The 14,005-nt window shown below is 47.0% G+C and overlaps 1 protein-coding gene across 1 annotated transcript in view; it reads left to right on the top strand.

Annotated features, from left to right (window-relative positions):
* Positions 1–5,176: 5,176 nt before the first annotated feature.
* Positions 5,177–14,005, top strand: part of GALNT10 (polypeptide N-acetylgalactosaminyltransferase 10) — an 81,670-nt gene continuing 72,841 nt past the window's right edge. The window contains exon 1 of the mRNA XM_066560080.1: positions 5,177–5,350. Within this exon, the coding sequence (XP_066416177.1) occupies positions 5,177–5,350 (174 nt within the window). The remainder of the gene's footprint in view (positions 5,351–14,005) is intronic.

Here is a 14,005-nt window from a genome sequence, read left to right as displayed (position 1 = left end):
ACCCTTAGCAAATAATCTGTTAAAAGAGAGCTTGAGCATATAGGCATTCTGATCCACTGCAGATCCACCCTGAAGAAGACTTTGGATGTTCCTCAGTGATGTTCCTCTCACCCCAGAATGCATCCAGAAAGCTGGAAGAAGAGCAGACCTATCCTCCAGGTTCAGCTCAGTGATGTAGAAATGAATCCTCCTCACAGGAAAGCTGCAAACCTCCATTGGAACCAGCTCTTTGTTGCTCTCACACATTGGAGAGTATCTTTAAATTCCTCCTTGTCTAACCCATGCAAGCCCTTGGCATGCCCATTCTAAGAGCTGGTACCTGTTCCAAGCACTAATGCTGCTTCAGGGAACAGAAAAGCAAGGCTGAAGGCTACAGTGTTCAAAGCTGCCTTAATTATTAGAGCGTGAGCTTCCAAACCCCTTGAGAAGCACAGGGAGTGTTGGCCTCAAAATTCACAGCGTGCTCAGAGAAGCCAGGGATCCAGGGAGGTTTGGGGACATCTTGACTGCAGTCTGTCTGCCTGGCTCCACCAGCCTTGGATTGAGTCCTGTTCATTGCAGCAGCTCTGAATTCAGAGCAGAGGGAGCAGACAAGGCTCATTGCCTATTCCAGCCAGAGAGACTGCAACAACATTTGTGGTTTTCGGTTTTTTTTCTTTAAAATAAGGTTACTTGAGTAGACAGCCAGGAATAGACACTCTGTCTCCTCCTTCCTATACTGAGCCCCACTGATAATTATGCACAAACTGTCAGGGCTGCTTTGGAAAAGCAGTTCTAGAACTGAAGCAGCCTGACATGCAAAGCTTTGCCTGGAGAAGTGGTGTCCTCAATCACCACCAAAGTCCAGCAGGGAAGCTGGGACCATTCAGACCCTGCACAGTGCAGCAAGAACTTCTTTTCTTGGCCACCAATCTTCCTGAAATTGGGCAGCCTGGCCAAGAGGGGCAAGGATTCATGTTTCTCCAGAGGGAAAATATATTCCTGTGCAAAGGAAATCTGTGGATATGCAGGATATGTATCTGTTTGCAATGTGGAATGTGTGAGGCTCCCTCCTTGCTTCATACTCTGCTGTGGTATTTATCCTCCCAGCAAGCCATCACTGCCTCATCTTCCAGGACTGTGCTTCAACTTAGACATCAGCAATTTCCCCTGCCACAGGCAATCAGTGAAATTACCTGATTTAAGGCCAGAGGAGTCAAAGATGTTACACTTTGGAAAACTCTTTCCACAGCTTCATTGCTTTTGCACATCTCCCAGCGGCAGACAGACCCAGTCACTTCTTCCATTTTGCACCAGGCTGGAAGAGTGTCCACTGGTGATGGCACCACTTCCCCACAGGACTCTGAGCATCTTCCACCAGCATCCAGCTTCAGCCACCCTCTCCTGCCCTGCACTGCTGGGCTCTGTTTGTCCAAAGCAAATTCAGGCAGATTTACCTGTTGACCATGGGGATTTTGCTTGCTCCGGTGGATCACCCTTTTTATTTTATTTATTTTTCTGCTAAAAGTCTGTTCTATGTGGATAAAACCCCAGGTCAGTCATGCCACAGGTAACTCCCAGCCAGGACACAAGGATTCATGGATGTTGGTGCTGTCTGTTCATTTCTTGGGAGGGATGGGGAGAGGGTTGGATGCTCTCCCGCAGTGACAAGGTTTGCAATTTCTTTTTAAAAGCCTGTAATCATCTCACTTCTCTGAGCTATTCAGGCATTTACATTGTTTTTCAGCATCTTGAGTGCTGGCTGGAAGCAGCTCCAGGGTTTGGGGGAGTGCAGAAGGGTGGCTGTGGGGGGCTGTGCTGACAGGCACCCCCATACTGAGCAGAGGAGGGCTGTGCTCCTGCCCAGAGGTGAGCAGGTTCCTCTGCATTGTCTTTTATCAGGAAAGAAAAAAAGGGGGAAAAAACCCTAACAAATCAATTCTGTTCACATGAAATACGAGCTGAACTTCCAACTAATAAACACCGAAGGATAAAGAAATGCCACGAAAACAAAAGTCCTGTTGTGACACAGCCATGGCTGAGGTTCATTCATTTTTTAGAGATTGTTTTTTCTTTTCTCCTCCTGGCTAAAAATGAGATTTTCAGAAAAGAGAAAGCATCACCAGCATACAAACACATATCAAAAAAGGAGCTGCCTTTCCCTATGGGTGCAGCCATCTGACACAGGGTGGACACAGAGACCTGGATGGAGCTCCCTGACTCCATCCCCCACAGTGGCAATGTGTACCTGCAGCATCTGGGAACCCAAGGGAAAAACCTAGCAGGCTCTTGGGTGATATTCTTCCCCATTTATTCCCATTGCAGATATGCCATCCCTCTGGCAGTGTTTTCTCCCCTAACCCATGCTGTGAGGCTGGCACAGCAGTGGGAGCATGGAAAGCCAGCTCCTGTCTCACTTATGACCACTTAGCAGGAGAGGAGAGGATCCCATAACCTTTCACCTCACTTGCAGGGATCCAAAGGACTCCCTGCTTTCCTTTAGCCACCCCTGCAGAAGCTCCAAGGTCGAAATGCAGCCCTTCACAGGAGTCAGTCCCTGCCCTGAGGAGCTGCAGGCAGAGACCAGAAGGCAGGAGAACACTGATTCCCTCAGTCTGTGCCATCTCATCTCCATGCTGTCATGCCACCTGTGGGCTTTATCCCAGGAACTCCTGTCACATCCACTCCCATTAGCATTTCTCAGTGCTCTCCTGCCCTTTCCCAGCATCTGCTGACCAAGTCCCTCTGGTCAACCCTGCTCCTCGTCCTTCATCAAGGCTTTTCATTTTCATGATGCTGTTACCCACTTTTGCTGCACTCTGCCCTGCAGCAGCTCAGCACACGAGCTGCAAACCAGGCAACCCAGCTTGCTAGCAAAGAGAGCTTCCAGACAGGGATTGAGCTGCTATTAATTTATCCTATATTTGTTTTGAAAAGATGCCTGGGGAAGGTACACCATTTCCCTTTCCAGTTAGAGGCTTAACAGCCACAGGCTTTCTCCTTTCTCAGAAATGGAAATCCATGTTTATTTTGCATGTACTCCATCAATCCCCAAGGCATTGCATCCAACAGGCCAAAATCAGAGCTCTGTCTCCACCAAAACACTTCAGGAGAAAGAGCATGCTCTACCTTTACTAGAAGAAACATCTATTTATTTGGGACCAAGGCAGCTGCATGGCGTATAAATTATTTTAATTGGTAAGCCCAACAGGACTCACTCCCTCTTAAAGCAGAAAGGGAAGACCTGGAACATCCATTTCCAGAGTGATCACTGAGGAGCAGCCAGACTGCAATTCCTAAGAGGCTCTTCAGAGGGTTTGATCATTCAGGATGCTCTCACATGTACAAAGTACTAATGTACCTGCAGCACCAGCCATAATCTGCTCCCAGTTAAAACTTGTGCAACTCTGCTGAAGCCAATTTATGAAGCAAACATTTAATTTAGCGAGCAGGCTCACAATCCTAAATTTAAACATATGTCAAGCCAGCTAGTGGCTTTGTTTTAATTAACTCTCAAACTTTGTGGCTGTCATTTCTTTATATAAACGAGGATGTTCTGCCAAGGGCAGCCTGTGAGCCTGTGTGCATCCCTAGGAAACCTCCTGCTATTTCACAGCCACTTTTCAAAGAGCTCTTGCAGGGGTAAGGGGATGTGGATGTTATTATAAGGGTCCATATGGCAGTACACTGGCACTGCAGCATTAAATCAGAGGAATTGTAGCTTTCCAGCCCGGATTCTCACAGTACCAGGTAATGTATATGTAGCTTTATTGTTGTACAATTTTAGTGGCTATGCATTATTCAGGAGCAGCCCGAGTCTCTGCACTGCCGGAGGTGATTCAGCGATGATAAAGGGAATACGCTTTGCTCTAAAGCGGGAGTGAAGGGATTTCACGGGTCGCTATCTTCTCCACCCACGGAGAAACAATGGAAGCGTTAACACTTCTGGTAAAGAAATCAGCTGGCGACAAATTCTCATCGATAATTAAAATGAAAGCGCGAGCTGCCTTAACGTGTAGTTAGACTTAGGAACCCTAACCTGCTCTCTAAATTAAATGCTCTCCTTGATAATTTGCCTCTAGCAGCAGGCACTGAAATCTGCTAGAAGATGCCATCTAGTGGGTTATGGAAGTTTATTTAAGTTTTAATCCACTTGCTGATGTGGGGCGAGGGTGGCAAGAGCTGCAAATGCTGGGGTGCATAATGATTCCTTTTTGCTGTCGCTCCAGGAAATTCGGTATTTCCCTGCGGGGGGTTGCATTAGAAGAGAACTAATATTTATTTTCCCAGTGCCCAGCAGGGCAGCGGATTGTCAGAGCCTTGCTGTTGACACAGCCGAGCCTCACGGCTGTTTTGCTGGCAGAGCATCTTCCCGAGCGAGCGTCGGGGCTGCTGCTCCTCATTGAGGAGACGGATCCGCTCCCCATTCCTGGGAAAGCTGTGCCGCCATTGCTTTTTTCCCTAAAAACACCCTCCAAACACTATCCTGTACCTCTAAATTATGTCGTTTTCATTAGAGTTAAAGCCACTTAATTGCTATCCGGCTAAACAGCACTGGTTTTTAAAGCGAACCAGAGATGGGGATGGATTTGGAGGGATGCTTCGATGGTATCTCCATCCCTGCTGGAGACTGCCTTGTTGTCCCCCAGTTATTGTGTGCCCATAGCGCGAACCCCAGCCCTTTGGGGACCACCCAGACCCTTTGGGGAGCATTTACAGTTCTTACCCTTCAGCCTGCCCCGCTTCTCCCAGTCCTCACTCCCACCCAAGGGGTCCCTCCCCCATTAAGGCGTTTTAAGCCAATTAACCACTGTGACCCCCACCCCCCAGCACCGACGGCGGCTTCAAATCCCGCTCCGCCCAGACACCCCGCCGTGCCGCGGCACCCTGGGAGCGCCGTTCTTAGAGAGTCATTAGCGGGGAGTCATTAGCGGGGCTCATTAGCGGAGGGTCATTAGCGCAGGGTAATGAGCGGGGAGCGGGGCGGGGCCTCCCCGGGCGGTGGGCGGGGTCTCAGAGGCCCCGCCCCCGCGCGAGCGGAGCGGAAGTGCCGGAGTTGCCGCCCGGCGCTGCCGCCGAGCGCGGGCGAAAGTTGCGCTCCGGGAGCGCGGCGGGGGCGGCCGGACCGCGCTCCCTGCTCACCGCGCGGCTCCTTGGCCCCTTCCCGCCGCTCGGCCCGCTCCCGCCAGCCGCTCCGATGCGGCGGAAGCAGAAGCGGCTGCTGCAGGCGGTGGGGCTGGCGCTGGCCGCCCTCGTCTTCTTGCCCAACGTGGGGCTCTGGTCCCTGTACCGCGAGCGGCAGCTGGAGGGCGGCGGCGCGGCCGGCGGGGACGGGGCGGCCGCCGCGGGGGCAGCGGCCGGCGAGGCGCCGGTGAGTGGCGGGGCTGGGGGGGCTGAGCGGCCCCGGCTGTGCCGAGGGGGCCGGTGGGCGCCGCCGGGCGAGGGTCGGGGGGCTCCGGTGGGAGCGAAGGTCGGGGGGCTCCGGTGGGATCCGCCGGGCGAGGGTCGGGGGGCTCCGGTGGGATCCGCTGTCGCACGGGGCGTGTGCGGGGCTGGGCGCGACCCCTCCCAGCACAGAGGGCAGCGAGAAGCGGCAGCCGCCCCCATGAGAGGATGGGGCAGGGCAGGGAAGCCGGGGTGGGCTCGGTGGTCCCCGGGAAGGAGCTGGGCTGTGTATCCTGTGCCTGCGGTGGAGGAGGAGCGCGAGTACTTTCTTGGCAATTCACGGGAGGGTCTCCTCGCCTTTTTTCGGCTGAGCGTGGTAAGGGAATAAAGCAAGGTCTTTGCTTCTTGCGCCAAGGAGCGAGGCAGGACTGGTCCCAGCCGTGCACAGAAAAGAACGGCGATTCCGCTCCTCGAGGGTGTGCCTCCGTGCCATTTCTCTTTACCTGCCTTGGAAGGGTGTGGGAAGCAAACATCACCTGTTACTCGGCGTCCCCGCAGAGCTCAGGGCGAGGGCTCGCAGGGAGGAGCAGGTGGAGCTGGCGGGTTGTGTCAGAGGAGTGATGCTCCTTTGGGAAAAGCGGATAACTCTTCCTGAGAGGCAGAGGATGCCCGCCGGATATGTGGCCTGAGGTTGTTGCAACACATGGCTGCTTTCCTTTCTTGTCCCACTGGTGTAGTAGTAAATTTCACAGCCAAACCTGTCTGTGCAGCGTGTGAGTCAGGAAGGCTGGATCACCCAAATTAGACGTTTGGAAGCACAGTTTAGCTGCACTTACTTTTGGCTGTGTAATAGCTCTGTCCCCTTCTGGGTTTAGCTTTGTGCCATTAAGAATGATTGGGACTTGAAAGCTTGAAATGTCATTGTGTAACTATCAGTTCAGCTGCCACTCTAAAAGGCTCTGCTTGTTCAAAACCACTTAAAACTCTTATTCTTCTAAATCTTCCCCTCCTTGGAGACTTCCTGCTGTAACTGCACCGTAAAGGTGGAGAAACCTGCTGTGACAATTTTTGCTCTGAGGGAGAGAAGGCTCTCAAAGAGCTGTACTCAAACTGGGACTGAGCTCTTCTTTCCCCCAAGAAAGGCTTTTTCAAATTCAAGCTTTTTAGTGTAAGTCTGGATAAAACCATGCTCATGTCCCATGCTGCTGGGGAAGGGGATCAGCTGTTGCCTGTCATAAAACATAAATTTGCAACAGATCCTCAAATCTGCACAGAAGTCCTTTTGACTTGACCACACAGTGATCATTACATGCCTGGAGTTCCTGATGTTGCTGCCTTATGCTTGTATTTCTGTGGGATGCAGGGAATCTATTTTGCATGGCTGGTGAAAACCAAGCCCTGCTTCATAGCTTCATGTGTTAGGGAGAAATGAAGACCTTTGTAAAATCATGTGTCCTCCAGAGGTAATGAGGAGAAAGTTGGGAATTATTCTTAGGAGACTTTAAAGTGGCAAGTTGGCTTTTATGGTTTTGGTCTTCCAAAATTGTCCTTGTACTGTAGGCTTTGGGTAGACGTAAGCCAGGCAGCATCTCTCCTGATTTCTGTGTCCTTGCAGTGTTCTCAGTGTTCAGCTATCCTGAGCTGCCCGTGTTGTACACAATGCCTGCTCCATTTTTCTTTATGTCTCTGTAAAGTATGGCAGCTGTCAGTGATTTGAGATCTGCTTTTGTTTTGATGGTGTGTGGAGTTGGAAACGCCTGTGCAGCTCGCAGGAAAATTTGCAGTAAAACCTCTCTGCACTTGTGTAAATCAGAGCTGCTGGGTTTTAGGCTGAAGGCTTCATCTTCCAGTCTAATTAACATGGAGTTATGGGCTGCAGGGGGGTCTGTGAGTGAAGATATATTTGTGTTATGGGCTTATTTTTTGAATGATTTGGCCCTGCAATGATAGCTCCACTTACATTGCGCTAGGGAAAACATAGCCTTAAGGACAACAGGCTGTCTTGGTAAAAATAATTTCAGATGAAGCAGGATAAAAACAACTCAAATGTGATTTTGTTTTTCTGTTTAGTTGTGTGGGTTTGTTTTACTGTTGTCATAGAGGTATCTGCCAGCTGACTGCAGAGAGTTTTTTGGGCATCCTCACAACCAATGGTTCCAGCCTCCCTTCCTTGGTCCCAACAAGCATTCATGGGTTTTGTACTTAATAATCAACTTCCAGCTTGTAAATGAATATGCTGTTTGTCTGAATATTCTTCTTGTTCCTGAAGCCTTTCGAAAGAGCTGACTTCTTAATACAAAAACTCCAGATGATAGGAGACAATATAATGAAAAAATATATTCAGAGCAGTCAGAAAAGATTTTCTTCTGTTTCTGTCTTTAATTTGCCTTTTTGTGCAGGCTAATCTTTGAATTGAGGACATTTCCTATGTACTTCAGAATTGAGCTTTTCAATGAAATCTCTGTCCAGGCTCATTCTTTCTCTTTAAATGGTGTCTGCTGTTTCAGTCAGTAGTTCTATCCCTCAGAGTAAAAGCAGAAGAGGGGGAAACGTTTCAAGAAACAGCTGAATTAAAGCTATAAAACAATTCCTAGAACCTTGTCTTATTGCTAAAATTTTGAAGTTTGAAACCACCCAGGAGTTTTTGTTGTCTGTATGTGCTGCATGTTACCTTCAGTTACATGGCAATATGCATCACTATAGGTGATTTGGCTTTATTTAATCTTTCTAGTGCCCGAAACAAATATGTCAGAAAATTAAGCAATCAGAAACGATGTAAATATATTCTAGGGAAGATTATTCTAAACGGTTTCTGCTGAAGTGCCTAGGCAGCTAATTGCTTCTGTATTTACATGTTCAGGGGAAACATTATGGTGGCTGAAAATAGTGTCTTGCTTTAATAAGGAGGGTGAGGTATCTGCTCTTTCCTCTGCCTTTGGGTTCGTTCTGTTGCAGCTCTGTGGGTGTTTCTCCCTCCACAGAGGAGAGATGGAGAGAAGTCAGCAAGGTCTTGCCCTCAAGGTCGTGCTGCAGATCTCCTCAGAAAAGCTGGAGCTCTGAGTTAGTCCTTGCTTAACTGCTGTGGGCTCAGAAGTGGCCTCTGTCACTCTGTGCAGTGCTCAGAAGTGGCCTCTGTCACTCTGTGCAGTGCTCAGAAGTGGCCTCTGTCACTCTGTGCAGTGCTCAGAGAGGAGATGATCTGTGAAGTCCTTTTTTCCTGGGGTGTGTAACAGGTCTGGCATTAAATGGGGCTGGTGGCATCGTGGTGCTGAAGCGTTTCTGCTGACAGCTTAGAAGCTGCTTTGACTTCGTGACTGTGCTGTTTGCTCATCACTACGTGTGTCTCAGTGTGCTCACGGAATGCAGATTGACTTTTCTGTAGATTCATCTTTTTCTTTTTTTAACAACTATTCAATAAGTAAAAACATACGATCTGTGGGTGTGGGGGTAGGAAGAAGCAGAAGGAATGCAGCTATTCCTTTTGTCTCTTGGATCTCTGCTGTCTGCCTCAGAGGCTGCTGAGCATCCTCAGCCCAAATGTTTAATTGATGTGGATGTAGCTTTGCAGTGTGTAAACCCTGGATGAGTTAGGCTGTGGGCTGGTGGCTTGTGTTTGGGCTAATGCAAGTGTTTATGTGGCTTTCAGCGCTCTGCAGAGCTGCTGCTCTGCTCTTCTGTGGTCAGGCTGGAGATCCTCCCTGTGTGAAACCTGCTGTTCTGGGAATGTGGCTTTTGAGCTCGCAGAGATGCTAAGCTGGAAGGTTTTTCTTTGAATTGCTGGCTGAAAGCACTGTAGCAAATGAGCTGCCTTTGGTGGCAGTGCGTTTTTATCTGATATGATGAATGCTTTATGGAGTCGCCCTGTAGCTTGTTGTGGCAGTAATTTGTGCTCTATAAATTAGCTCGGGAGCATGATGGAAGTGTATAAATCACATCGGTGATTGTGTGGTGCCCTCTGCTGCCGGCTGGCTGGAGTGATGTGGGGTACACCCTCCTGCTGCTTCCTTGGCAGTCAGAAACCAACTGCAAACTTGGGGCTGAAAAATGCCTGGGGAGGGTGCTGCTGTTGGAAAGTTTGGGGTGATAAACTTTGGCTTTAGTGCCAGTGAGCCTAAAGTCTCCAGCCAGCATGGCTGAAAATGCAGCCCTGGTGAGGACTGAGTGGGGAGTGATTCTGCTCATGTCCTCCTCAGCTGAGGAAGAGGATGGGCTTTGCTGTTCTGACCTGGGGGCAGCTGTGAGTTTGTCAAGGTTTGTCAGCATTGTGGTGTGGTTTGCAAAAACTAATAAGGAAGACCTAAAGCACAGTCCAGATGCCAGGAGCCAAAAAGTTTTGCAGTAGAAGTCTTCCTACCATGAAGAAAGGTCACCATTGCAGGAATTAAATTCATAATGAAGCATGTTTGAACAGTGAAACAGAACCACTTTTCCAATAACAGAAAGGAGGAGAAGGGCTTGGGAAAAATTAGTGGAACACCTGAAAAAAACCTGGGGAGGGAGGAGAAGGGCTTGGGAAAAATGAGAGGAACACTGTTCTGCTCTCTGCCAGCCAGAAGGGAGTTGGACAGCCAGAAGGGAGTTGGACAGCCAGCTTGCTGTGCTTCACAGGTTCCTCTGGCAGACTGGTCCTGTCCTAGACCCTGCTGCTGCTGCTCTACAGAGCTCTTGGGCACTGCTGTGTTTGCCAGGCACTCATCAGCCGATGGAAAGGGAAACTTTGAAAAGCTTGTTTTTGTAAGCATGGTGTAAAACAACTGGCATCTAAGGACTGGAGGACAAGTGCTACAGCTGAACAAGCCTGTTTTAATTAAAGAGTGACTGGTCGAATGTGGGCTGCTCTGAAGTTTATCACTTGAGTGAGTGCACTTGTGAAATGAGCAGGGTTTCCTGAGCTAGGTAAGCATGTCCTGCACTTGTGGTTGGCAAAGGGAGCTGAAGTGAAGTGTCTAAACCATCTCACAGCTGTAAAGTGCAAAGTAAAATTTGAAAATATGCTTATAAAGAGACTGGAGCTTTCAGTGGCCTTCACTCAAGGTCTCATTGTGGTGATCTTTGTTGTAATGGCAACACAGAGCTGAATGAACAAATGGGCTGTATTGTAGGTCTCCTATGCCATGTGAAAATAAATGGTTTATTATACTTTGTTCTTCATCATTGAGCAGGTCCTTCTGTTATTGGAAAAGTGGTTCTGTTTCACTGTTCAAACATGCTTCATATGCACTTAATTGCTGCAATGGTGACCTTTCTTTGTAGTAGGAAGATTTCTACTGCAAAACTTTTTTGCTCCTGGCATCTGGACTGTGCTTTAGGTCACTGGTGAAAACCATAATTGTGTGGTGATCTCCAGAGCTGTGTGCTTTTGCTGAAAGAATATTAATCAAATTTTAAGAGACAACTGGTTTAAGAGCAACAACAGTTACAGATAACTATCAGGTATTTGACTTAAGAGGACTGGAAAAACTAACAGGAAGTTACTTACTGCCAGTGAGGAGGGTTGGTGAAATTAGGCAGGAAAATGTTATCAACCAGACTTTGTTATATAGTGCCACCTTCCACTCCCTGTTTGAATACAAGGTACGGGTGTCACTAGGAAAAGATAAAGGGCTGCAGTTTCCCTTCCTGTCACTCTGTGTTTGCTTCCTTGTGTATAGAAAACTGGAAAGCCTGAATGCATTAAAAACTGTCTGCTGTGATGGCAAGCAGACATTAATGATTATTTTAACAGTCATTCATTTAAATATTATTTAAATGTTGCTTCAGTCAGACTGAACTAGATTGGGAATAGTTACTTTCTGTTAATTTAATTTGCTCTCTGTTCCTATTCTGAAATCAAATCAGGAATAGCCTTTCTGCCTGACATTTGCACTTTGTCTTAACCTGATCTCCTGTCCCTGGACAGAAGGATTTTGGTCAGTGCTAGTGCAGTTTGGCCACTTGGATATTTCTTCTGGATACAGCTTGGCCTGGGATTCCTGTGCTTCTAGGGAGTATAAATGACATTCTATCTTGCCTTCAGGCCCCAGATTGTTTGCAGAACCAAAGCTGTCGGTGGGGATTTTTAGCAGTTCAGGGATAGTGTGAATCTGTTTATCATGTTTCACAGACTCCTGAACAAATTCTGGTGCCTGAGTCACTTCCAAGAGTGTAACAGTGTGATGCTTAATTTCCAAATCCAGGGATAATAGCCCCCACTTTCTAATTTTAAAAATTCATGTTCTGCTTTCAGACTGCCTTTTGTCTTGGTGGTGGTAAAAAACTTCTTTATTCTCTGTTATTTCTTGAAGAGTGTGCTTGTGGTTTTCCCTTCAGGTCATGACTTCTTACAGCTCAGAGAGCCACTAAGTGCTGCTGGTCCTGCTTTATTCCACATGAAGCCTGGCCCCTCAGTGGCAATGGTATCTTTTTTATCAGTGTAACCAACACCCATGGTGGTATTTCCTGCATTTGTGTTATCCTGCATGGGTGATGGATAGGCAACAAGGAATGGAGTGTTTATCTACACAGCTTTGTTAAGAATATAAGTAGTAGTGGATATCAAATTATGGCTGACTTGTCAGACTCTGCCTCTTTTGTTAAATTTACAGGGTCTGGCAAACGATTGCAGAAAGCTACAGATCAGTAAATCAATACCAGCACAAAGAGTTGCCAGGCAGGCCTCCTTTTCAAATGCCTGGCTAGAAGAGTAACTTTACTATGTCTGAGATCTGCTGGCAGCTCTGCACCCTCTAAAATACAAGAAATGAGTTGTTTGACATGTCTCCTTATTGTTCCTTGTATAAACTTGATAAAGCTTTAACTTGCAGCTTCAAAGAAGGGAGGTCTACCAGTTTTTGGTGCTTAAGTTTGCTTTTCTTTCTAAATAATTACCTTTCTTCCCTTTTGCAGTTCTTCCATTTTCTCTAATCTTAGCTCTAGGTTATAAGAGAGCTCCCTAGAGCATATATCTATAATTAAGGCTTTTAAACCACAATTACAGTGGAGCATCAGCGGTGCTCTGCTGCGACCAATATCCAAGGGAGAAACTTGCTTCAGCAGAAAAGTTGTTGATTTTATTACAAACAAAATCTCTGCTGTCCCACTCACAGAGTTTCCTCTGATACTGCTTCATGCCTTCCCACTTTGCTGAGTTATCTTCCTAAAGCTCATGACCATTAATGGCATGTCCTCTCTAGCTCACAAGAATAAAAAGGTTTTATTTAGCCCCCCTGTCATCTTCTGGAAACAAAGGCTGCCAGCTCTACTTGCCAATCATTCATTCCCTCATGAGTACATTCACAGAACTGGAGGGTTTAAAATGGAAACCCCGTTTTAAGCAAACTCATGTAACTCCTGTGGATATTTTGATTCTTTCTTTGGCCAGAAACAGAAAGCAAAGGAAGGGAAGGAGGATGGAGTCTAGGAAGGCTTGACTGTGTTGTGCTGCCCAGCTTGGTGGAGAAGCTCATTCTTAATGTCACCAAATAAAATGACTGTGTCTTCCAGTCTCAACTTCTTATTAATTTCTCAGCTTTAATACCTTTTTCCTTTGCAATTAGCACAAGTAACAGAAAGCAACTTCTAAACACTGTCTTTGAAAACAGTGAATGCTGACATCCTTCCCTGTTAGGCTGCAAATTGCTTCTGCCCAGAGGTAACTAATTCCTGATCAAAGCTTCTCCCCTCGCCACTAATGTGTATTTCTCATGTGTGTGCCATGTGTAGCTGATCTAACAGTGACCTGACACCTTTCCCTGATGTAGCTTTCAAAGAGAGAACTTGTCCTTGTTCTTTGTGGTTGCAGATCACAAGGCAACTGCTGAAGTGGAACTTCCAAAAGGCATATCAGAATTATTTTTTTTAATATACAAAAAGTGCAGCTGTTTACCAAAATAATGACCAGCAAAGGGGTTAAATTTCAAACAAAAAGAACTCGTGTCTTAAACTTGGATGCCTGTAAATGAAGCCTATCTTCCTGCTGCAGAACTGTTTGGTCATAAAAATAAAAGATTCACAGAATAACAGTAAATCAGTCTGTCTCCTGCAAGAGTTTTCATTTTCTGGATGCATGGAATTTCTTTTTTGAATACTCTCCCTTTCAAAAAATCTGGTTAGATTGGCATTTTGTGTTTGTTAGTCAAGGTCTTGTGATGTTTTGGGACTTCACCAGATCTTGTCTGTAAACACAGCCAGCTGTCCCTCCTCCACACGGAGCTGCCTTGCCTCAGCCCTCCTGAACAACTGGGGCTTTTTTACAAGCTTAAGTTGCTATGAAAAGTTCTGCTCTGCTTGATCCCTAAAGCCTGAAATCCTTTGCTTGCAGCTATATGTGCAAGCTAAGGTGACTTTTCAAAGCAAAGTCATTTCATTCTCTATCTGCTTATGATTATTCAGAAGACCTAATATTTAAATCCCCCTAGTAGCCAGTCTTGTTTTTTTCTCAGTGGAAGATCACATAGGCTTGTTTTTCTGTAAGTTGCCTTTGTTTGTGTTCAGATTCATTTGGGAGGTTGCTTTTACCTAGTTGATCACACTAGCAAGGAAACAATTTTTCTCCATGATGGCAAAAAACTAGGTTTGGGGTTTTTTTTCTTTCTTGAGCTTCCCTAATGCTTCCCATCCTTCAGATGGAGTCCAAAGAAGAAATGTTCACAGGGATTAGTAA

The sequence above is a fragment of the Molothrus aeneus genome, chromosome 15 (genome assembly GCF_037042795.1).
Source record: "Molothrus aeneus isolate 106 chromosome 15, BPBGC_Maene_1.0, whole genome shotgun sequence".
In the NCBI taxonomy this organism is placed as follows: Eukaryota; Metazoa; Chordata; class Aves; order Passeriformes; family Icteridae; genus Molothrus; species Molothrus aeneus.
The sequence above is the reverse complement of the archived record's forward strand: the minus strand, read 5'-3'. Positions and strand labels throughout refer to the sequence as shown.